Genomic DNA, 24640 nt, shown 5'->3' on the forward strand with positions numbered 1-24640 from the left:
AGTTCACTGCCGACGCCCAATCCCAGCAGCAAAGCAACGCCGGCGTCAGCAGGGCACTCCACCGGCGACCACAACGATGAATATCCACCGGAGCCCTAGACAACCGGTGCCGAGGCAGAAGACCACCAACCGACGACGGCGGTGAGGTCTCAACGTCGAGAGTCTCCGTCTCTACGCAACCCGTCGGCAGCAGTCCAAGTGCCGGAGAAAATCGATGGCAGCAAGGCGATGGGTCTTCGGCGAAGGAGGGTCGCTGGCACTGGTGCGACTGGAAATCGGAGGGCGGCGAGGTCGTCCGACGGTCCCTCCTTGGTTTCCAGCTACGGCTAAGGCGGCGATCTCTCGAGCAGCGGTGAAATCCCAGTGGCGGCGTCGCGCGCGATCTGGAGAAGGGAGAAGCTGCGATCGAGAGAAGGGAGCCTACTGTAGGTTTCTTAAAGGGTGGGTTTAGCTTAACGGGTAGGATCCATTAACCCGTTAGCCTTTTAACCCATTAGACTTATTTACCAATAAGCCCAAAAACTTTGGTATTTTACAGCAACAATGGCGCAGCTGATTACGTCACCAAGGATCGACCAAGATCTATCGGACAAAAACCGTAATGATGCCAGTCGCGCGCGGCGCCATGGCTCAACAGCCACGCCCTTACAAGCTTGATTCTCAGTCCATGATCTACAATCTACTTATAAATTAAAAAACACATAAACCCACTTTCTACATCAAATCAAGATAATAATTACTTGCATGTCTCCTCGTATCCGCTGCCGGATACTGCTAATGATTAAACTCTGGCTTCACGCTGACGCCAGTCTCGTACCTTTGTTCTCTAATTTGTCACAGGCATCGATCAGTGAGTCATCTTAATCCAAGCAGCAATCTCCTCCCGATTTAGCAACACCCATGAACGGAGCTAATTCGCTTTACAGTGAATTAAGTATATATATTTTTAATTAACAATGAAAATAATGAAAGTGATGAGACAGGTGGAGGCTAATGACTATCAATTATGGCGACAAGATCCGGGCGACGTCAGCGGCGGACTGGAGTAGGTCGCGTCGGTGAGCTTCAGGAGGAGACGGCGACGGAGGTGGCAGAGGATGTCGTTCCGATCCTCTATCGCCAATTTGTGTTGTATGCAGTATATGGATCTGTTGACGTCCACTTTGTCCTCGATATAAAATTCCTTGTGTGCATGCAAATTTACTCGATTTATCTACGGATCGAGATATTAATGACCGGATCTTCTACAGTTCGATGCAATCATTTCCTCCCCGTCCGTATTAAAGTCGACGAAACTCCGTCGCCTATAAATAGTTACGCTGGCGTAGGATTATATTGAAACACCAACTGTATAAAATGGCTGTGCTTCGGCTCGTTTTCCTCATTACTCTGCTGCACTTCTCCTCCTGTTTGCCAGTCGAAGCGCGTCGATTAGGTAAATATATATCTATATATTCGGGTCGATCAATCAATGAATTGTGTCCTTATCTTCTTCTTAACTGTTTATCAGACGACTGCCAAAAGTATTATAAGATCGGCAGCTGCTCGAATGTTGTGGAGGATGCAACGCCTGAGAGTGTTGGAAAGGCGGCGGCGGCTGCGGCGAGCGGAGAATGGGACGGGCAGTTGAGGCTGGTGCCTTCGGGGCCGGACCCGTTGCACCACAACAGAAGCCCCAGAAAGCCTCAGACGCCATGAACAAACCTACGGGAAAGAGATTTTGAGTGCATGCATGCCTACGTACTGATACTGTGGTGTCGATATGAATCGGCTAGCTACTACTGAAGCTTCATTAGTACGGATAATATGCCGTCGTTTTGTTAATGCATGTGCACTAGGCTTTGTTTGTAAAGATTAATGTTATATAAAACTAATTAATTACGTGCGTAAAACAAAAACTGTATGATTGTCGTCTATTTGAGTATTTGTTGTTATTTTTGTCTAGTAATTAATGTATTTTATGGAGTATATATATATTAATTCTTATTCCACAAGAACGTACGATCACCAATTAATGCATTCAACCGATCGGGTATTAAAACATTCATCATTGTGTACTTGGGTATTAATTAATTATTTGATCCTTGGTATACTTTTCCAACTACTGGAAATACATGAAATAAAAATGCAAACGTCGCCATCTGAGACGCGGAAGCATCAGATAATTAAAATAGATAATTAAAATTGTATTTTGATATTGAAAAAAATTTAAAGTGAAAATTTTTAATAGGTTAGTTGGATTGGATACAAGGTAATGGAAGTCTTAATAGATTATCAAAAGTCGATCCAGAAGATTTCTTGGCTAAGTCAAGTCTGAGTTAATTAAGTCACAGATCTGAATCCAAGTTAAATATTCAATAAGATGAAGAGGTAAATTATTACATGTTTAATTAAGAAATTAGTTAAGTCCAAGATTTGGGTTAGGTCATTACAGAGGTTAAAAATATTAAGGAAGACACCAATATTATGACTAATCAAGTTTAAAAAGGAACCTCAACTCAAATTCAGAAACTTAACGAAGAAAATTCTTTCTTGAAAGATCAAATTGAGATGCTAAAGGATAGGTTGGAAAAGTTCTCCTTGGACTCTAAATATTTAAGTATATATTTGGATCTTAAAGAGCTATTAAAATTAGACATAGATCTTATATATCATTAGTTAATGACTAGAAAACCAGTACAAATATAATATGATTTTTAAATGATTTTAATCAAGTTAATATATTTAATCAATTTTAAATAATTTTAATAAAGTTGTAAAGAATATTTTGATATAAAAATATTAATTCTGATCAAATTAAACTAAAAATAAAAATATTGAGATGATTTACTTTAAAACGTTATAATTATAAGTACGACGGAATGGTTACAACAACCCTAATAGATTAAAAAAAGGTTTAAGGCATTATTTTGATATTATATATATATTTGTTAATAACAAACGTCTTTTTGAGGAAAATAATTATAGGAAATGCCTTTTTACCAAAACAACAATAATAAAGATCGATTGTTTTTTTAATTTTTTCCCCATTAAAAATTGGAAAAGAAGAAAACAATACGACAAGAGAAGTTTATTAACTACTAACCACAAACGATACAATAATAATACAACCAACTAGAGCTAGAATTAGTTGAAAATTGTATATAAAAAAAAAAAAGGTCTACAAACTTAATCCACATAAAACAAATTAAAACAATTAAGCATGTTTAATTCAGTCAGTCTAGAGCATAGTCTTGGAAGCCTTCCTGACCAGCAAAATCCAACACATAACTCGGTAGATGAAGAAGAAGAAGCACATGATCCCGACGTTCATCCATCTGGAGTCCTTATCCAGCCCTCTCGCCCTCAGCACATCTCCGCCGGTGAGCAAGCAAGCGCCTCCATGCCCAATGGAGAAGCATTCGTCCCTCACGCTCCAGTACTCGTTGATGAGCAGGGAGTCCAAAGGGTACCTGTAGAGAGAGAGGTAGTACATGAAGATCCAGTACTTTGGGATGCTCTCCTTGGGGATGAAGTAGCCCGAGAACAGGAAGAAGACCCCCAGGAAGACGCAGATGAGGGAGTTGCCCAGAATGAAATCCGGCGACACGGCGCTGAGGAAGAGCACCAGAGAGCTTGCCATCAGAACGATCAGCCACACCACCAAAACGAAGAAGGCGAAGGCGGCAAAAGAAGGGTTGAGCCCCACGAGCCAGTAGACGGGGACGGCGAAGAGCAGGGCCACGACGAACAGGAAGGGGAGGAAGACGACCGTGTTGGCCACAACGTAGGAGGAGAGCCGGTACGTGCTCCGCGTGGCCTCCCGCATCAGCACTCGCCGCTCCTGGAGGAAGATGGGCAGTGCTTCGACTGTGGAGGAGAGGAGGAAGCTGAGGCTGAAGGCGAAGAAGCCTAACCGCTCGGCGACGCCCGCGGCGTTCGGCTCCACGTGCAGGTACACGCTGCCGAGTCCCAGCCCGCCGACTACGGCCTGCATCGTGCGCGCCAGGAACAGCTGCTTCGTTCGATAGATGATCTTCCAGAATCGCCAGCTCAGGATCTTGATCTCCTCCATGCGGGAGCAGTAGCCGCTGTGAAACATTTCTGCGTCTAATGCTGAATCTTTGCTAAGCTTGTTCTTGTAATACATCTCTGTCTCTGTCTCAGGAAGCAATTTAGAAGAGTGGAAGTCCTCTAGCTGCTGAATGATCTCCATGGCGAACTCTAGAGGATTGAGCTGAGTTGGTATTGTGAATCCCAGTCTTGCGATCGTCTGGGTGAGATATTCCAGGCTGCCACAGTGAGCTACCTGTTAAAGGATAGCAAGAATAAGTTCATCATGAATTAATGTTGCATGATAACTGAAGAAAATTGATTATACTTGTACGATCGTGTAAATTGATTGTAAAAGTGAACAGGGGATACCTTCCCGTGGGAGAGGAGCAAGAAGGTGGAGACGTACTGAAGAATCCGATAGCCCGGCTGGTGGATGGTGAGGATGACGATCTGCCGCCTCGTCCGCGCCATGGCCGCCAGCAGCTGCACCACCTGCAGCGCCGAGGCGCTGTCCAGCCCCGAGGTGGGCTCGTCCAGCAGAAGGACCGGCGGGTCATCTATCACGTCCACGCCGATGGCCACCCGCTTGCGCTCTCCGCCCGACACGCCCCGCCGCTCCTCGTCGCCAACGTAGCTGTCAGCCACCTGCTCCAGCCCCAGTTCCCTCACCAGCGCCTCCACCTTCTCCTCCCGCTCCCCCGCGCTGACACCCCGCAGCCGCAGCTGCGCGCTGAACGCCAGCGTCTCCCTCACCGTCAGAAGCGGCAGCAGGTTGTCCTCCTGCGTCACGAACCCACACAGCTTCCGCAGGTGGGCCGCGCTGGCGACGTGCCGGCCGTCGAGGGAGACGGCGGTGGCCGTGGAACTGGACGCACCGGCGCGTCCAGAGATGACGCGGAGGAGCGTGGATTTACCCGCGCCACTTGGGCCGACGACGGCGAGGAGCTCGGAGGAAGCGGCAGCGAAGGAGACTGAATTTAAGAGGTGGCGTGCATGGCGAGGCGAGTGGGCACTCCGACGGCGGAGGAAGGTGGAGGTGGCAGAGGGGTGGATGGAGTAGGATAGATTGGAGACGAGTAGGTCGGTGATGGAAAGGGAAGGCGAGGAGGAATGGGAGGAGGAAGATGGGGAGGAGGAGGAGGAGCTGGGGTCAAACTGGCCGAGGCCTGCAACCCTCTGATCGTCCATATCGATCGGCGGAGAAGGTGCTGAAAACAGAAAAGGTAAAGAAGATGGAGAATTATATGAATAATAGAGTAGGAAAGGAGGAAGGCGATTGTAAATAGCAAGTTTGATGAAGTAGAGGAGACGGCGTTGTTGATAGGGCTCATCTGGAGCTGGAAGAAGGCCGGGAGTTGGAACTAACTCGGAATGGTTTCTGTGTTGGCGGGGGAGGGTTGGCACCGTTAGGCCACCAGAATGCAGAATGGGATTCAGTTACATTCTTTAAATGAATATTTAATCATAAATATAATAAATTTAATTCTTCCCGTCAAGATCTATCTGAATTAATAATAATAATAAATTATTTGAATAATACATATAAATTAAATACGTGAAAATAAAAGTTAAACAATACAAGAATCTAACCTTCGGCTTTTAATGATTTCTAAAATACTAAGGAACAATGATTGAGATTTTGTGAATTTTTAAAACCTTATTGCAATTTTATTACTTAATAAATTATATTGGTTTAAGGACATCCTGCAATTGTTCTAGTGATTTTATGTATGAAAATTTTAAAATTCAAATTTAATTTCAAATTAGGAGAAATCCTTTTTTATTTACCTTTGGAGCTACATTAATTATGGTTGAGCATTTTTTATGTATGGTAGGGGCCCTCTCTCAATAAGGGAGCGAATAGTGTGGTATTTCATGAAGATTAATTATCAATTATTCATGAAGAATATTAATAAATAAAATTTATAAATTATATTCATTAATAAATCTCTTATCAAATTTATAAACAAAAATCAAGATTAAATAACTCTTTCTCATTTTAACAATTTAATTTATTTTAAATTCAATTTGATTTAGCTTGTCAAACAAATTTAAATAATATAAAATTTAACTTGACATTTACCGTCCTTGATCTAATCCCGGCAAATCACCACACGAGCTTGTTTTTAATTACATTGCGTAAGAATTATTTGGTGGAACATACAACAAGAATCCATCTCAGCAAAGAATATCTTGTTAAGAATTTCAGCACATAAAAATCCTGTCACCAGGAACCACACTGTCGACATTCAAGTAGTTGACATCAGCCACATGATCACCAAAAACATCTGATAAAAGCCAAGAAAGTCGTCTTAATCACATCTAAGGATCATACTACCAGAGACTAGTAAATCTTTTGCAATAACAATTGAAAAAATATGATACTAAAAACGAACTAACCTTCGTAGATTGTTCTCACAGTATCTACGTATTGTGGCACTAGTTCCTTGTATATAATGCCATCAGGATGAGCATCAAGAACAACCAAAACACCTAAAAATCATGTACAACTAGTTAACTGGATGACTTCTTATCAATCTTTTCCTTTTCAATATTCAAGTAAATCATAGAGATATCTTTAAACTTTAGAAAGGATTATCAGAGATATTAGTGAATCCTTCTTCTGACATCAAGGTAAAAGAGGTCATTTGATTCAACAAGGAGCGCCTAGTAAATAATTTATACTGATCAAGTGTGTAAGGGGTTTACAACGTTTTCCTTCCGGTTCTCAATTTCAAGAAGATGACGTTGAAGAAAACATTCTACCTCAAGTAAATCAGTAGTGGTCTATCATAAGCATGATTTTCATCAAGGAGCTACTCTTTTCCAAAGATAAGTTTTGCAGAGTGAACTGAAGTGGCAGACAGAAATCTAATTGAACTAGTTTTTATTTGAAACAGTGTGCGTTTATGGATATTCTACTGGCTTTCTCCCGGAGCCAGTCTAAAGCACATATCATTCAGAAACAAAGAAAAAAGGAATTACTTTTTATTGAAATATTGAGCAGTAGACAGGGAGTTGAGTAGAATAACAGTTGCTAGTCCATATAATAGAAAATTTAGATATACACATTATAGTAGTGCAATGCAAGTCCCAGCATTTATCTACAATAAAACAATGAGTAACAAAAAACAAAACCTGCATGTCATATAAAACATCAAAAAACAAGAGGGACATACAACAACTTGTAACCAGACAAGTTGGATCATACCAGGTGATCCCCAAGCATCCATTCTGTTACCAGGCTGTGGTGCAAGCCAAAGTATATTCCTTAGATTCATAGAATCATCATAGACCACAGTCGAACCTGAATGGGATAGGACATGGCACTAAGTAAAACAGGACAGCAGGACCATAACAGAAGTATATCAATCATTTTAACTCTGCACCACAATCAGGTGTGAAGTCTTTGCGGATAGAATATGAGAAAAATAAAAATATGAAGAAACAATAAACGCATTAGCAACAACTCTAAAGACCTTACCTCTTTGGCAATAACCCATATTATAAGGAAATGATTCTTTATTGTATTCAGGATACTCTCTTGCATGGAACCTGTAATCAAAAACAAACCCAATCTTTGAAAACACATTAGCATATTAGACAAAGTCAAAATATCTAATCACATGATTGGCAAGTTAGAAGTTGCCAACTCCTCAAAAACTGGATAAGATAATTAAATAAGGTCCATAGATATAACAGAAAAGAGAATAAAAATTGTACATGACAGAGAATTGTTACTCTCACGCATCCATCACAAATTATGAGCAACACTCATGGGAAAAAAAATCTATTTCAACAATTTAATCTTATAACATATCCAAATTACAAAAACAAATTTTCATGTTCATTTCATCATTTTGTGAGAACAATGAACTAAAGTTCCATTCATGTAACACTAATATGCTAGTTTGCCATGGATGTTGTGGGGGAGAAAACAGTTATTACGAAATATTCAATTTGAAACACAAACTTCCCTTAGGAAGTCCAAACATAAGATAAGAGAGATTATGAACTGACTAGCCTGTGATCATTTACCAAGAGACAAATCATTTTAGCTTAGTTGTTTAATGATTTTTTTTCCTACTTAAATATGCATAGGCGCCACAAACACTCAGGCACGTTCGATGTTTGCTATTATTCCTTGAAAACACTTGTCACTCTGACATTAAAAAACATAAAAATAGAGCACTGCCGAAGAACACAGAATTTCAAACAATAAGAAGGCCATAACTGTGCTGAGAAATTGGAAGATCATTTTCTACTTACAGAATGCCAAGTCTTCCAGAGTCGGCAATGAAGAGATGGCCATGAAACAGATCATATCGGCTAAGGTTAACATTCAAACCCACAGAAGGTCCCCTCTCAGCAATAAGTTCGAACAAGAACGCAAAATATGCATTTAACTCCTGATCAATCTCAAATTGGTCAGGTATGGAAGTACTGGTACTTTCATTTGGGATGCACAACAAAAAAACTTGACATTTGTTACCCAGTTCACAAATCGATGCCCATAAGGAGAACTTGTCAATTGACACTTATCTTTCTTCAGGCCCTCCACATCAGGCACCTAGAAACAAGAATGAATTCAGACCAATGTTCCTTACAAGATAAATGGAGAGACAGAAGATTCATAGGACACCTCAATTCAGCATCCTGATCCGAGAGATCGTTAGTAAGAAGATTACTAGTCCTACAACTCACAGGCAACGGGGTCGGATCCAGCGCCGCCTGGATCACAGCGGGATCGCCTCCCGAGTCGATGGCGAGGCAAGCCAGCTCCATGACCGACTCCGGCGGCCACCAGATCATGTCGTCGGCGCCTTGGCGGCGGCGGAGGTGCTCATTCTTGGCAGAGGAAGGAGGTGAGAAAGGGACGAGAAAGCGGAAGCAGGATACGATCTCCCGGGCCTCGGAGACAGGAACAGCGGAGGAATCGTTGGGGGAGCCGAGGAGGGCGAGGAGGCTCGAGGCGAAGGATCGGGGAGAGGAGGAGGGAGGGGGAGGTTGGGAGGAGGATTTGAAGGCAAGGACGGATGGGATCTTGGGGAGGGACGGCGGAGACGATGAAGCTAAGGAGACGGCGAGAGAGATGGAGACGGAGAAGGAGAATGCGAGCTTGAGGGAGAGAGAAGAGTTTCCCATGGTCAACTTCCGTAGCCGAAGCCGAAGAGGGGCGGAGCAGCACCAGAGCCGAGCCGAGGAAGGCCAGGCCGTAGCCCTTGGCCACAACCGAGTGGGGGTGGAGCCGGGCCATCGGAAAGAAGAGGTAATTGTCAAAACTATCATTTATTATATAATCCATGATTTTTTTTTTTTACTTTCAAAAAATAAAAAATAATAAATTAATCACGTGGATAAAATTTGATTAAACATCCGCTTATTGTTAACGTGCTAATTAGCATATGTTTGGACCATGCTCCTTTGGGAGCTTGTTGGTATGACATTGCTCTTAAATAGTTTGAGTGAGATCATAGTCTTGTAGATATTTTGATATGTTTGTATTAAGTTTATAGAAACTTAGTAGATTACATATAGAGTGACTTGGAGGAGATTAGAGTAGAAAACTTCTAGCTAGGTGGAGTCTAGGACGAGGAGTTTCAAGCTACTAAAGATCTAGAAGTGAAGCGAGATCGGGAAGTGAAGATCTAAGCATGGAACTTTGACAACATCATCACGAATATTACAGTATAAAGATATGAAAGAATGTGAGAGGTGAGAGATTAAATGTGCAGATATAATTTAAAATTCACACTTTCAAACAACATCGTTTGAGAATAATATGGATCAAGTAGATACGGACGGTATAGTTCACTTGTAGAGGGTCTTCGATTAAGGAACAATATGCCATTAGTTGTAGTTAGTATTCAAGCTTGAAGCATAATCTCAAGATTTACAGGGGTGTAAGACTAGTAAATTCGAATTCTCAAAACAAATTGAGTCAATTGAAAGTGTAGACTATGTTGATTCAACTACAAAGTTGACTATAAATTTTCTATTCAAAGGCAAAATTTGTTTCGATGGGATTGAGTCCATTGAATAAAATTTTAATCAATTGGAGACTTAATTGAGTTAATTGAATTAATAATCATTGACACATAATGATCTAGAATTTTAGTTGACCTAACTTATTTGAAAATTACTTATCTAACTATTGGAAGCTATTCTATATTATTGGTGCAAAGAGCATCATATAATAGAACTTATGTTTTAATATTGGTAAAAATTAGAAATTAAGTTTGTGTGATTGATAGTTGTGTTAAGTGCATAAGACATAATAAGAAAGTTCTAATAAATTAGGTAGATTAGATATTAGACAACGAAAGTCTTACCTGATCAAGAAGATTCGATACCAAATAGAGGAAGACCAGATTGATCAACGAGATCGGACATCCGACAAGATGGACTAATTCTTAAGATTTAGGGGTCAAATTCATTTTAGCCAGAGGAAATTTGCAGATAAACCCTTTAATTTTTTTTCAGTTGGGTAGGTTCATCACCCAAAGCACAAATTTTATATATTTGTGTTTAAACTCTATCTACTGAATTTGTTACGGTCTTGATGAACTTGGACTCGAATTGTTGGATCGAGTAGCTGCACTCGTCCATCTTGCCCTTCAACTCCTCCACGTGCCGCTCCACCTCGTCCATCTTCTGCATCATCCCGGCCATCGCCACCTCCACCGCCTCCTCCCCGTACCCCCACTCCCGAGCAAACTCCACATGTTTCACCATGTACTCCATCTCTGCCACCACCCTCTCCGCCTGCGGCCCAAGGCCTTTGAACTTCTGCACCAGAAGCTCGCCGTCCAGCATCACCTCCACCACCTCCTCCTCCTCCTTCAGTTTCATCTCTTGCTCGTCCAGGGCCGCGTGCACCAACGGCTCCACCGCCTTGATGGCCGTGGCGCATGCAGTGGCCGAGGTAACGGCGACGGCGGCCGCTCCAACGAAGGCGAGCAAGACGGAGGCCGTGAGTACTCCAACGAAGGTGATCGTGAAGACGACGCTGCAGACGCTGTGCCACCACTTCTGCTCCCGTCGCCGCATAGCGATCCACGACTTCCTCTTGCGCAGGAAGACGGCCATCGTGTCGTCCTCGAGTAGATGGTCGTCCAAGTAGAGCCCGCGGAAGCTGTCGACGGCGAGCAGGAACTTGTCCAGCTCAGCGATGGTGTCGGCGTACTTGGTGGCCTTGCGGCGGTGCTGACGCCGTCTCTTCCTCCCCATCTTCTCTCGATGGTAGGAGACCAGTGCGGCTCGGATGGCGGCGACGCAGGAGCTCGCCTTGTGGAAGCACCGGGCGAGGGCGCCGAGACTTTCCTTGACGAGCGGCAGAGTGGAGTTGCGGAAGGTATCCACCATCGCCTTCAGTTCCGGGTTGCTCTGGATCACCTTTCTGAGGTCGAGGGAGTGAGCGCCGACGGCGGAGGTTGAGTGGCGGAGCGTGGCGGAGGCGCAACCCATCGCTCTTCGATCGCTACTCATGCTTGCTGCAGAGAGATAGAGATGGATTTAAAGACTTGAAATTCAGAATCTTGAAGAGCATTGCGCGCATTGCTTGTTTACATTTCACAAATCGATGATTCCTCCGAGCGGCGGTGAAGAAATCGAAGAAATTACGGAGAACCCGACGGAAAATCTTGCATGCTAATCATGAGCCAGACTTGAAGAAAGGAGCACTACACATTCTTTCTCTGTTTACCGCGGCGGGCGGATCAAAAAATTCATTCATAGATTATTTTTTTGACTTGTTTCGTCCGCTCGAAATCGGGCCGAACGAAAAAGCTAGGTGTTTTATCCCATAACTGTTAAGGCTAATATGGCACTCGTATGAATGCGCGAATATTACAAGGGACAAGTAACATGCATATTTATGAACGTTGATATTCGTATGCGCAAAATTACAAATGGAGCAAAAATTAGAAGGACGTTCTTAATTAATTATTATAATATTATTGTCCCCGGGGCAATGGTGCAACGGTAGGACATCCGGATTGTGATCCTCTAAATGGGGAATGCAATCAAAGGATACTGGACATCTGGATTGGCCGTCGTACTGAGATTTATCATTTTTTTATTAGAATATTATCAAAATAATCATCTCTAATCTCTTGCTTTTAAAAAGTCAAAATTGCATCTCGATATATTTTTCATCTTCAAATAATTTTATTTCAATGTTCGTGTAGCAATATTACAACTTAGGGATGCAAACCAATTGAGTGAGTATGTTCTTAAGACTTATTTGATTGATTTTCAAAATTATTAAATTAGAGTCAAAGTTAAGCATGTTTGATAATATTTTTAAGTTGAATTTAAAATTATAATATTTTATTCGATTGTTCTAAACATAATATTTAGCATATAGAAAAACAAGGAATTTTAACATATGGAAAAGCAAGGTGGAATGGGTTTAAAGCAAGGTGGAATGGAGTATGAAATGCCAATGGAAAAAAGAATAAATAAAAGAGAATGGAGAAAAATTACAAACCAAATGAAGGTCATAGCTTGAATTATTTCGGCTATGCCCAAAAAATATCTTGGATCTTTGGAATTAAATAGTGCATTTCCATGAGAATTATATTTCCAATAAGAGAAAGAAGTCCAAGAAGAGGAAGTTCAAGAGAAAATTAATCAAGAAAGAAATTCAAGCTCCAACACGTACTGAAGAAATCAACGAGGACATATACAAGACCCTCTTCATTTGGATGAGTCAAGTGAAGAACCATCCACCTCTTCAAGCTAAGAAGCGAAGATGAATCTAAGTGTCTTATCCCAAATAGTAAGCATGAAGACGTGTGTTGCCTGAGATTCCAGATTTGAGTTCTCTTAGCAACATGTATTTATTGACTGAGGTGCTGTTTCGATTCGAGTCATCTTAGCAACATGTATTTGTTGGCTGAGATGCTGTTTTAGCAGTAGGCTCTTATCAATATAGTGGTACCGTGTCTCTAAAAAATCCCTTAGGGAGTTTTCTGATATGAAGTCGTTTCGGCAGTAAGGTCGGTGGGGTCAATCACTATAAAAAATTTACTCAATACAGTTTAGTCCCCGGGACATAGCTGAGTTGGTTATGACGCAGTAAAGTTGTAGAAGAAGATAAGAATTCGAATCTTGGTTAGTCAATACCCTCCTACGTCATCGAGAGACATAAATCTAATGTCAATTTAGAAGTTTTCATTCTCTAAGTTATATTAATGATCTGAGTGACCTTGTTCTTGAGATTTTATTCTCTTTGACAAATCTATGTGTTTCAATGATGACCTTTTTTTTACTTTAGAAAAGTGTAGCAACAAAGTGGCACGATCAATTTTACATGTCACAAATAATCACACACAATAGCTAACCTTTATTTGTTTAAAGGCTCAGATTATTTCAAGAAAATTTACTGAGATCGATCGATCATATGTTCATATCGCTAACAATCAAAAAAGTAATGTACAAATATTTGATATTTGTGTTTAAACTCTTAACTACTTAATTTGTTATGATCTTGATGAACTCGGACTCGAATTGTTGGATCGAGTAGCTGCACTCGTCCATTTTGCCCTTCAACTCCTCCACGCTGCGCTCCACCTCGTCCATCTTCTGCATCATCCCGGCCATCGCCACCTCCACCGCCTCCTCCCCGTACCCCCACTCCCGGGCAAACTCCACATGTTTCACCATGTACTCCATCTCTGCCACCACCCTCTCCGCCTGCGGCACAAGGCCTTTGAACTTCTGCATCAGAAACTCGCCGTCCCGCATCACCTCCACCACCTCCTCCTCCTCCTTCAGTTTCATATCTTGCTCGTCCAGGGCCGCGTGCACCAACGGCTCCAACGCCTTGATCGCCGTGGCGCATGCAGTGGCCGCGGTAACGGCGACCGCGGCCGCTCCAGCGAAGGCGAGCAAGACGGAGGCCGTGAGTACGCCGACGAAGGCGATCGTGAAGACGACGCTGCAGATCCTGTGCCACCACTTCTTCTCCCGCCGCCGCCTAGCGATCCACGATTTCCTCTCGCGCAGGAACACGGCCATCGTGTCGTCCTCGAGTAGATTGTCGTCCAAGTATAGCAAGGTGAAGCTGTCAACGGCGTGCAAGAACTTCTCCAGCTCAGCGATGGTGTCGGCGTACTTGGTGGCCTTGCGGCGGTGCTGACGCCGTCTCTTCCTCCCCATCTTCTCTCGATGGTAGGAGACCAGTGCGGCTCGGATGGCGGCGACGCAGGAGCTCGCCTTGTGGAAGCTCCGGGCGAGGGCGACGAGACCTTCCTTGACGCGCGGCAGAGTGGCGTTACGGAAGGTATCCACCATCGCCTTCAGTTCCGGGTCGCTCTCGATCACCTTTCTGAGGTCGAGGGGGGCGTCGACGGCGGAGGTTGAGTGGCGGAGCGTGGCGGAGGCGCAACCCATCGCTAAGAATTTGATCGCGCGACTAATAACTCGATTGTTACTCTGCTTGTTGCCTGAGATGGATTTAAATAGGAATAAGAAAGCAATTACGAAGAAATTGACTCGAAATTCAGAAACTTGAAGACCATTAATTACAAAGAAATTGACTTGAAATTCAGAAAACATTGCAATTACAAAGAAATTGACTTGAAATTCAGAAACTTGAAGAAGATTGCTAGGCTCCCCTTCTAACCCAGCAGATTCAAGGCCCAATAATGCGTTAGAGCATCTGCAATCGTTCCTCGTTATAACTACCACATGAACGCGTTCAGGTTCACCTCCTCCACGTCATGTGGAGAGATAATAAAGTGTTGTTATTAACACGCTAATAACGCGCGTTGTTGGAGATGCTCTTAGTGCTTCGAGAGCATTTCTCTATAAAGACTTTTACTCAGGCTAGCGCTGACTTAATCGTCAGAGATGTCACGTCGACACCCGTTGACACACGTTAACTTGCAAGCAATCATTCGGGTGCAAGGAAGCGGAAGCTTTTGAACCATCATTGAAAGTGCGTTCAAACAATATCAATCGACATCATTTTTTTTATGTCGTATGTGGGAAAATAGGACTAAGATGTAGAGAAGGAAGGACAGTGAGAAAGGAGTTGCATCATGTTGAGGTAGCCAGTACTGAAGTAGAGGACAACTGAATGCCATGGCCGGCTCATGCACCTCAATGAACGTAACGCTCTATGTGCGACGGACTTCCTCCGCCAAGGAAATTCTGAAAGGAACCTCATTGGTGTCGTCGCCGCCCGATGCCTACTCTCCTTCGTCTCCTTGCATCCCATTCCTCTTGCATCAACTGTTCTGTGGGCTACCCGGTGGTACGATGCGTCACGGAGGCAATCAAGGGCGAAGGAGGTATTAGCTTTAGCCCTAGAGCCTTTTTTTTTTATATATGCAATAGTTCACCTGATCAATCCTAAATCTTCAAATTAAATTTCGTGATCAGCTCAGTTGCCTTTTTTTCTATCATCAACTCTAAATCTCCAAATTAAATTCCGTGATCAATTCTGAATCCCAAATCTAATCTTTGATCCCTCTGCGTCTCTTGAATATTCTTCAACTTTCAATGAAGATGTAAGATATGTTCCACATGCACTTACCCTCTTAAATTATTAAATTATTGATGCATGTGGTTATTTAGACTTTCTCCTAAATTGATACATTGGCGAAAAGCTCAGGGAAAACAATATAGATGTTTATTTGATATCTCTAGTGATTTTCATCAAATGATAAATGTAAATCGTGTTGTTTGAGTTTGTCCACTTAGTTAATAATTACTTATGTAATTAGTTAGGTTATTTTAATATCATATAAAGAGAAAAAAGAGGAAATACTATTCCACCATTCTTTAAATTAAGAATTAATAATCCTTCATCATCCAAGAAAATCGAGACTAATACATCAATGTTCCTAATCAGTAGTCTGAACCTCCCTCTACAAAAAATTAAGTTTGATGAAACTTCTCTTAAACGAGATCTTGAATTGCGTATTTCATCACATGTGATGACATCTTGTTAATTAGCGTAATGAAATTAGATGAACTTATATCAAATATCGATCTAAATTGCCAGAGTACCCACAATTTGAATAAAAAAAACAACATCATCAATTTTAGTATATATACTTGGTTTAAAAATTTTCTATAGTTAGATTACTTTCCTTCAAAAGGATGCATTTGAATTAAATGAAGTACAACAATCTACATTTACAGTTGAAGGATTCAAAAATTCAAAATGCATTAATGATAGAGTTGAGTATGCCTTTTTGTCTCACATTAAAAATTCTAACTTGGTGCACAATAAATTTGTAAATTTTTTTTATTAATTTGATGAATGTAAATCGACATATAAATAAGGTTATGAATAGAGAATCTTCTATATAAACAAATTCAAATCAATTGAGAACATCGGTTGGCTTAGTTTGTAAGCATGTGAATTGACACATCATGACGAATCTTCATATTCCTAAAATCGTGATAATTCATTGAGATGCTAAAACTTTTGGAAAAACAAAATGTTAGTATTTTGGCAATATTATTTTAGAGAAAGATCTAATAAATACAACATATATCTCATAAGAAGTTGAAAAAAATACATATTATTGGTATCAGATCGTCAAATAAAATCCATAATAAAATTAAAGATTCTAAATTTTATATTTTGATAGATGAAGCAAATGATGTATATAACAAAAAAAAAAGATAGCTACAATTTTAAGATTTATTGATGTCTATGATTGTTTACAGGAGCAATTTTCTCATCTTGGGTTACATATTCAGAGAAATATGCAGAAAAATATTAGCTGATTCTTATCTGTATACACTATGGAAGCTTTTTACTCAGAGAGTTTGTATTGCAGATTGGATACTTAGTAAAGCTTATAAATTACAAGTACACAGTAGTCCAGTGTCTATGGCATGCGTCCTTATTACTATTTTACAAGTACGTACGTACACACCAAGCTCACAGGCTCACTAATTAGCTATATATGATGATCACTTCACTTCAGGGGTTGAGAGGTTGATGCATGAAATCTAACCCTTTGCAACCCTGGGGCCTCTAGGAAACAAGCTCACATGCTCACTTATATGATCATCCTTCTTACCCTGTGCAACCCAGTGGCCTTTAGGAAACACCCAAGTCACAATTCCACCGTACTTCTCGGCGACTTGGTTGCTATCAAGAACTGGTGGCGGAGGCGGCGGCTTTGCTGGTCTCCTCCTCCTCCTCATGTCCCTCTCTATGATGCCAAATGCATCCGCACCCACCTTGTAGAGGTCTGCCATGTCTTCGATAGCTAGCTCTAACTGTTGATGGAGTTGGAGTTGTGTGTGATGGCTGAGGAGCTTCTTGTGCCTCATGCCTCTTTTATAGAGACACTTTCTTGTTTTTGTATGTGTAAACTTGGGCTTGAAGATTTGTCTTCAGGTTTAATTGTTGGGAGGATGAGGAATGGATAAGAGGGAATGACATACAGTGGGAGTCTGATGAAGTTCAAAATTCTTGAAACAATTATGGAGAATGGAATAAATATATATATGCTCTTTAATTTCCTGCAAGGAACAAACATTAATGGATCAGTGGGGAATGGAATGAATGTGGCGTTGGCATCATCAGAATGAAAATATACATCATCCTCGCCACGCATGCAGCCGATCGTCACTGCTGTGCTGTTAGGATAAGCGCGGCACGGCGGATGAATAAAGAACAAAAGTATATATATATATCTATTTTTATAAATGACACCTGATAAAAATTAAAAAATAAATTATAATTGAATATTCAATGTATTTTTAATTAATTATCTAACTTGAAAATGATGAGGATGCATGATTTTGTAAAACTTGTAATTAATAGAGTCACCAGTTTCCCTAGATAATTAGTTTATCCTTCCGTATAAATTAAATTTGACAGGGAATAATTTAGTCAAGTCATGGTTTAGGTGCAAAAGTGGATTCTCATTCTCTTTTTTTTTTTGTTTTTGATGATCTAAATATCTGGATTAATTAATTTTGAAAGGTAGATTATGATTTTCTTTTTAATTTATCTTGATTATCTAGTAGAAGATATGTTTAAAAGTTAGCTAGTAGAATAATATATTCATCATCTAAAATTTTAATTTTAATCTTTTTATTATTATTCTTTTAAGTATTTTACCACTATTGGATATCTTTAAATTGATTTTGAACCAACAGACTTCTGACAATAATTCAAATGGATTCAATCTGAAAATTGATCAGAAAATTACATTAAAATATTTAAATTCTTAAAATCAATTTCAAATGAATAAAAAAAAAATATTAAAATGAAATCAAATCAACAGGAAAGAATTAAAGAACACAATCTAGCTTTGCTCAGTAAATGGCGGCGGATGCTCGCAAGTCAGGAACAGTGTTTTTGTTACTGGTCAGGTACATGGAAATATAGAGACCTTTGTGCAAACAGCGTTTCTTTTGATGCTTCAGGATCTTCAAGCATCTCCTTTTGGCACAAGGATGGGCTGCTGGATTTCCGTTCTCCATCGCTGGGCCTCTCGTTCGTTTATCAGACAAATTTCTAGCAGAAATCTTCTTGCTACTGCTCTGCCTGTTCACCAATTGATTAAGCAAGAGCTCACTGTAACTGGAATGGAACTGCAAGCTGGATTCGATTGAAAGGCACACTCGATAAGTCCATGTCCAAGATGTTTTGCACTGTTGCCAAAATGCTTGCATTCATATATAGCACCTGGTTGATCCGCTGCTCGATCATTTTCGAGCCACCTACTACCTTGAAATCGCATCAAACTTCTCCATTCTGCCAAAAGCAGCACCCAAACTCTCACTGCCAACAGATGATTTGTATACTCAAACTCACCAATCATATCGAGTTTGATGGAGTTGTGTCCAGCCATACCTCAACCATAATTGATTTTAGTACACTCCAAATCAACCTCGCCGCATTTAAGAATTGATCAAACAATCAGAAATCAACAACCAATTTGGTGCCGGTAACTTGTCAAATCGATGGAAAGCATGGAGTGCGATTCAAGTTTGCAATGAGAAAGCAACCCACCCAACAATTTTCCTTCTTCCAGCGACCTACTGCCACCATCGCTCTCTATTTATTCAGATTTCAGATTCGCTAAAGAGATTGGGAGTCCAATCAGGTCTCAGAAGCTTGCACTGCGCCATGAAGCAGTACTCTTCCTTCTCCCTCACCAAAAGAGCTCTCTTCTCTCCCTGCCTCCTACCCTTGTTCGCCTTGGCAGTGCTCGTCGTCGTCCTCTCCGGCCAGGACTTCATCAATTTCCTCCAGCTCGGGCAGCAGCTTCATCTATCCCGGCCAACAAACGGTGATCCAACTTCCTCTCGTCTACTCGACCATCTGTTATTTTCTTGAATTTGATGATCACGGAGTCATTCCTCTGTTTTGGAGACAGCAAGAGGCCGCCGCAGCATTGAGAAGCTGCCATTTGCGATAGGGAGAATGGAGGGGGAGTGCGATATATTCGACGGCAGGTGGTTGAGAGACGAACAGAGTCGGCCGCATTACGACGAATCGGAGTGCCCTTACATCCAGCCGCAGCTGACCTGCCAGGAGCACGGGAGGCCCGACAAGGAGTACCAGCACTGGATGTGGCAGCCTCACGGCTGCGATTTGCCCCGCTTCAACGCCACGCTCATGCTGGAAACTCTCCGGGGGAAGAGGATGATGTTCGTCGGCGACTCCTTGAACCGAGGCCAGTTCATTTCCTTGGTCTGTCTTCTCCACTCCGCCATCCCACACGACGACTCTAAGTCAATGGAGACAAAAGGCTCCTTCCAAATCTTCACCGCAAAGGTAAGATTCAAAGTCTTCATATCCATATATAGTTCTTAGCTTCCTTAGTTCTTCTTTCTATTTCTTTTTAAAAAAAGGATTACAATGCGACGATCGAGTTCTACTGGGCGCCATTCCTCCTGGAATCCAATTCCGACGATGCTGTGATCCACAGGATGAAAGACAGAATCGTGAGGGAAGGATCCATCGACAAGCATGGGCAGCACTGGAAGGGCGCCGATGTTTTGGTGTTCAATACGTATCTTTGGTGGATGACAGGCTTGACAATGAAGATCTTGTCAGTAGATTGACTTCAATTCAAATTTAAACAGGAGGTGGAAGCTGACCATGTTTGCGTCTGTGTGTGTGTTTAATTTTTTACAGACAAAGAGGAGGATCATTCACAGATGAAGTGAAAGATATCGTGCAGCCATCAACAGAGGATGCTTACCGCATGGCGATGACAAGCATGCTGGAGTGGGTACACAGAAACATGGATCCGGAGAAGACGAGAGTCTTCTTCATGACAATGTCGCCTTCCCATGAAAAGTAAGTTTTGCATTTAATTTTACGCAGTCATTTAACGATTATACGTAGAATTAAGATTGAGAAAAAAAATATGATAAATTTGCAGGAGCAAAGATTGGGGTGGCGAGGCAGGAGGCAATTGCTACAATGAGACGACGCTCGTCGAAGATCCCAATTACTGGGGCTCTGACTGCAGGAAGGGAGTGATGCAAGTAGTTAGAGAGGTGTTGGGCGAAAGCGAGGTGCCCATCACTGTGCTCAAGCAATGGCAAGGATGCACACACGTCGATATACAAGAAGCAATGGACGCCACTGACGCCGCAGCAGATCGCCAACCCTGTGAGCTACGCCGACTGCGTTCACTGGTGTTTGCCTGGGCTACAGGATACCTGGAATGAGCTGCTTTTCACCAAGCTCTTTTATCCCTGACCCTGACAGAGAAATGTGTATATGATTAATTGTAATGTTAATATATACGAGATTGTTATCTTGCGCGATAAATCTGTGCGCGATTCCCTGTATGCGACTCCTTGACCCACCGCCGCTCCTGCCGTCCTGCCCAGCTACCATCGGCCGCCTTCTCGATCGCGATCGACGCGATCGGTGCTCCTTACCAGAGTGGATTCCGATCGGATAATGATGGGAATGCACTTGGGAATGCAACCCGTGCCCGCTCACCGCCACTGCCGGCCAAATCGTGGCCGAAGACCCCGTCGCACGCCAATCCTTTCTGTCGGCTGTCCTCGCCGCGCTAGTCGGAAACGACACGACTACTGCCGGTCGTTGACTACCGTTGGGCGAGAAAGGTCGACGTCCGACGCATAACAATCTCGTGTGGGTGATGCGACACCCGCGATCTATTGTTGCTGCTGCCGCCCTCGTCGCACCGTCTGGCCATGGCTGCCACCTTGAGCACGATTGATGAGCCGCTCGTCGGTGCTCCGTTCGACATCGGATTCCGATCGAATAGTGGTCGGAATCCGACACAATAAGGTCGGCAGTGGCAGCGCCGTTTCCGATCAAACGCCGGAGACCGCCAGTGGCACGCGTCGATTTTCGACCAAATTGCGATTCAAATCGCGGTCGGAAACGACGCGACTACTGTCGACGGAAGGACCGCCGTCGCACATCGGTCCTTCCTCGGTTGGTCGGCTTCGACCACAATTTAGCCAGAAACGGCGCGTGCCACTATCGGCCACGTCCCTTCCAAATTCGTCGGATTCCGATCACAATCCGGTCGGAATTCGACGGCGGTCGAAGCGTCGGCGAGCAATGCGTTGATCGTGCTTGGGCCGACGGTCGGCGGTGGCCGGATGGTGCAATGAGGGCGGCGGCAACGGCGATGGATTGGTTGTGTCGCTCACGAGATTGTGCAGCACGTGTGGTAGTGCAAAAACTCGTTAATACTTAAATATAAATTATAAATATTTTTGAGCAATATTAATAAATCTGGAGGCATGTTATCAAACGCTCGAGTCACATTTATAAACCCCATCCCATTCCCTCGCCTCCCCATGGCAGAGAGCATCCATGCGGTTCAAGGGGCATATGCCATCCTCCATCGCCTCATCTCCCGCCGTTCGATCAAAATCCACTACCTGGTACCCACTTCCTCACTCCCCCATCCGATCGCCTCCGGCCGCGACGCTCTCCCTCCGTCGCCCCGCGCCTTCCCTTCGCCGCGATTTCTCCTCCCTGATGGCTTCTCCGGCCCCCTCCTTGGCTCCGGGCAGCCCCTTTGAACTGAATGATGAATCAGACTTCGATTCTATCATAACCCCTGACGGTTTCCTCTCCGTGCTCGGCTTTGGCTCTCTTCTTTCGGGTAATCCTTGATCTCCTGCTCCCTTCGTTTGCCGTTCCGGTTTCTGAGGCATTTTTGGTCTCCTTGTTGTTCTCCTCCGCTAATAGAGAGGAGTGCCAAGAGCACTTTCCCTGATCTCAAAAACTTCCGCGTTGCGGTGCTCCGCGGGTTCCGTCGGGTCTTTGCTCATGTCGCGCCTATTTTTTTCGAGCGCGGAATTGCTAATGAGGCGACGGGGGTAACAAGTGAACCGCTTTGAACTTGGATAGTTGCTAAATTATATATGCTTTGCTCTAATTGATTGCGTATCACAGGAGGTCTCAAGTTTGAGTGTGGAACCTTGCGAGGGTGAATTCCTTATAGTGACTGTATTTGAGATCAAGAAAGAAGAGGTGAGAAGAGTTTGACTTTTTCTCTTTTTTTTTTCAATTACCGGAAATTGACCTTCATGGCTCTTTGACTGTTCTAAAATTTTGTAGATTCCTGCCTTTATTGAGAGAGAGAACGAGTTCAGATTTTTAGCCGTGAGTTAAATTGGCTTGCTCCTTCATCTCATTAGCTTGTTTGGTTTTGCTATTTTTTCCCCCTACTTGACACCTTGCTGTTTTGGTGGGATGAGCAGGTTTACCCTGAATATTTGGATGGTATTTCATATACAAACCCTGCTGTGAGTGTTCAATCATGCTGTGACAGCACTTCTTTCTTATGCTTGTATTTTCTATTTGCTTATCTATAATTTAATCAGCTGGGTTAAAAGAGTAGAGTCATTTAATGTTCCAGGTGGTTTGTGCTCGCTACAGCGATGAAGAATATTTTCATATAAGATGCAAAGGTGGTGATTCTGTCCTGTAGAAGGCTATTTCCCTTTTATTGATGAAGGTTCTAAATGCTAAACAATTGATTGTCTGAAGGATGGAGAGTCTAGATAAAATGGTCCCTATAAAAGATGATTTTGGCTTTGAATTATTTATCCTAATGCCATACTCATCTTTGCTATATGGGATTAACATTTAACAACATTAACAATGTAAGCTTAGGATTATTGTGCTTTGTTTAGAGCTTTCACATAGGAATGTTTGTTATTAATTTTTTACATACAAGTTAATTTGTTGTCGTGTCATACGGTTATGATCAGAAAACAGGAGCACAATGAAGGATCTTGATGACAAATGAAATGGTCGATGTCAGGCGGTGGTTTTATGCCCAGATTAAGGAAGGGAGTGAAGCGATGGACAAAAAATGCCCTTTCCCTCAGCTTGGGTCCTCACAGCGTTTGGGGAAGATGGTGAAAAATTAGCAGGAACAAAGCTAACAAGGCCAAATGATTAAGTGAACAATGAGAGAACTAGTGAGGCTGCAATAATGGAAGTTGGTTGCAAACTTAGTTTGTAGTTCACCGTAGGCTGTGAAAAAGTCACCTTCTCTTGCGAGGTTGACTGGGTACACTATATAAGATGTTGTGTGGCCACACTACTAGAGAAGACATTGTGTAGCTACAGTATTGGAGAAGATGCCACTGCGATGTACCACTTGATAAGATGTGTGAGGATGTGGCACCATTAGTTGCACAACACCTAGGTTGCTGTAAATCATCTATAATAACCTTAGTATTGAGTTGTTGGATTTGTGAAGAGTAAGGTGGCCTCAGTTATGTATTATATTAAAATTATTTAAATTTAGGTCATCCTTCATTTACATAAGTAACAACAAATTCTCAACTTGTGTTATGCCCTTTTTGCTTAAGCTAATACACTCATGCTGCTATCTCCTCAACAGGTAACAAGGGCACTTTTTTCAATCAGTATGGACGATACAACATACAGAAGATATGGCGTGATGATATTTTGCCTTGTCGGATATATCTTAGGCATTGGTAAGTAATTACTCTTGTGTATTTCCTCTGTGATGCATATATGATTTAGTTTGGAATTGGGTCATTAGGTGTTCCCTCTTGATAACTGATTGTAACATTGTGTTTATTTAAGGGGGGAAAAATGGAATGCTAGAACTCTTTGGGATCGATAGAGCAGTTTAGGTTTTGGTCTGGACTTAGCTTCTCAAAGAATCTTGTGGGGATTCATTAGATTTATTCAGTTATTTTTATACTCTGCTATCTATAAATTTGTGAGCAATTTCATAAACACTGCTTTCAAAAACCCAATTCTGCAGTGTTCTCGCTGCCAAAAACCTTGGGGAGTTGGCTTATGACAATTTCTTAGATCATACCTTCATCAGTGACCGGAAAACATCGATACGGGAATACTTGAACTCAACTGGCTCAGGAATTATGGAAGAAGAGCCCCCAGAGGCTCTCAAATACCGTTATGGTGGATAATTTGCTACAATTTCAATTGTTCCATACCAAATAATATGTTGGGAAAGCTCAGTGGAATATCTCCGTGGTTGCCTGCTGCTTTGCAGTCAATACTTATAGGACTGTAAGATCATTGAGACAATTCAATCTCAGAAACTCCATTTCAATATTTTCCTGGTTGTATTTATAAAATTAGTTTTCCTTTCTTTTCTTT

At 42.3% G+C, this 24640-nt stretch overlaps 7 protein-coding genes across 8 annotated transcripts in view; 3 read left to right on the plus strand and 4 right to left on the minus strand.

The window, feature by feature from the left end:
- LOC141827038 (uncharacterized) overlaps nucleotides 1–1698 on the plus strand; it is a 7521-nt gene extending 5823 nt beyond the window's left edge. The window contains exon 4 of the mRNA XM_074714321.1: nucleotides 1511–1698. Within this exon, the coding sequence (XP_074570422.1) occupies nucleotides 1511–1698 (188 nt within the window). The remainder of the gene's footprint in view (nucleotides 1–1510) is intronic.
- Nucleotides 1699–3150: 1452 nt separating this feature from the next.
- LOC141826911 (ABC transporter G family member 23-like) lies at nucleotides 3151–5252 on the minus strand. The gene is made up of 2 exons (XM_074714232.1): nucleotides 4405–5252; nucleotides 3151–4288 (listed from the first exon to the last, which is right to left on the minus strand). The coding sequence occupies exons 1-2, from the start codon at nucleotides 5221–5223 to the stop codon at nucleotides 3221–3223; spliced, it is 1887 nt and encodes a 628-aa protein (XP_074570333.1). The 5' UTR covers nucleotides 5224–5252; the 3' UTR covers nucleotides 3151–3220.
- Nucleotides 5253–6091: 839 nt separating this feature from the next.
- LOC141826912 (uncharacterized) lies at nucleotides 6092–9256 on the minus strand. Its single transcript, XM_074714233.1, has 7 exons — nucleotides 8740–9256; nucleotides 8528–8605; nucleotides 8305–8444; nucleotides 7520–7590; nucleotides 7247–7342; nucleotides 6436–6528; nucleotides 6092–6323 (listed from the first exon to the last, which is right to left on the minus strand). Exons 1-7 carry the CDS (start codon nucleotides 9178–9180, stop codon nucleotides 6241–6243), a joined length of 1002 nt encoding a protein of 333 aa, XP_074570334.1. The 5' UTR covers nucleotides 9181–9256; the 3' UTR covers nucleotides 6092–6240.
- Nucleotides 9257–10563: 1307 nt separating this feature from the next.
- LOC141827039 (UPF0496 protein At5g66675-like) lies at nucleotides 10564–11502 on the minus strand. The gene has a single exon (XM_074714322.1). The coding sequence runs from the start codon at nucleotides 11500–11502 to the stop codon at nucleotides 10564–10566; it is 939 nt and encodes a 312-aa protein (XP_074570423.1).
- Nucleotides 11503–13512: 2010 nt separating this feature from the next.
- On the minus strand, nucleotides 13513–14433 carry LOC141827040 (UPF0496 protein 1-like). Its single transcript, XM_074714323.1, has one exon. The coding sequence runs from the start codon at nucleotides 14431–14433 to the stop codon at nucleotides 13513–13515; it is 921 nt and encodes a 306-aa protein (XP_074570424.1).
- Nucleotides 14434–19150: 4717 nt separating this feature from the next.
- LOC141828061 (protein trichome birefringence-like 33) lies at nucleotides 19151–20737 on the plus strand. Its single transcript, XM_074715417.1, is given in 6 exon segments — nucleotides 19151–19313; nucleotides 19401–19801; nucleotides 19879–20078; nucleotides 20165–20329; nucleotides 20415–20570; nucleotides 20572–20737. Coding segments are annotated over 6 exon segments (1251 nt in total).
- Nucleotides 20738–21830: 1093 nt separating this feature from the next.
- Nucleotides 21831–24640, plus strand: LOC141828038 (uncharacterized). 2 transcript variants are annotated; one of them, XM_074715386.1, is made up of 8 exons: nucleotides 21831–22133; nucleotides 22220–22350; nucleotides 22427–22504; nucleotides 22592–22636; nucleotides 22735–22779; nucleotides 22893–22944; nucleotides 23889–23985; nucleotides 24282–24640. In XM_074715386.1, exons 1-8 carry the CDS (start codon nucleotides 21839–21841, stop codon nucleotides 24445–24447), a joined length of 909 nt encoding a protein of 302 aa, XP_074571487.1. In that variant the 5' UTR covers nucleotides 21831–21838; the 3' UTR covers nucleotides 24448–24640. The 2 variants fall into 2 exon arrangements, with proteins under 2 accessions (XP_074571487.1, XP_074571488.1); XM_074715387.1 differs by lacking the exon at nucleotides 22893–22944 and having other exon boundaries at nucleotides 24282–24452.

This window comes from Curcuma longa, chromosome 4 (genome assembly GCF_044706935.1).
Source record: "Curcuma longa cultivar G26 ecotype Majalengka, Jawa Barat chromosome 4, ITB_CL_G26_1.1, whole genome shotgun sequence".
Lineage (NCBI taxonomy): Eukaryota > Viridiplantae > Streptophyta > Magnoliopsida > Zingiberales > Zingiberaceae > Curcuma > Curcuma longa.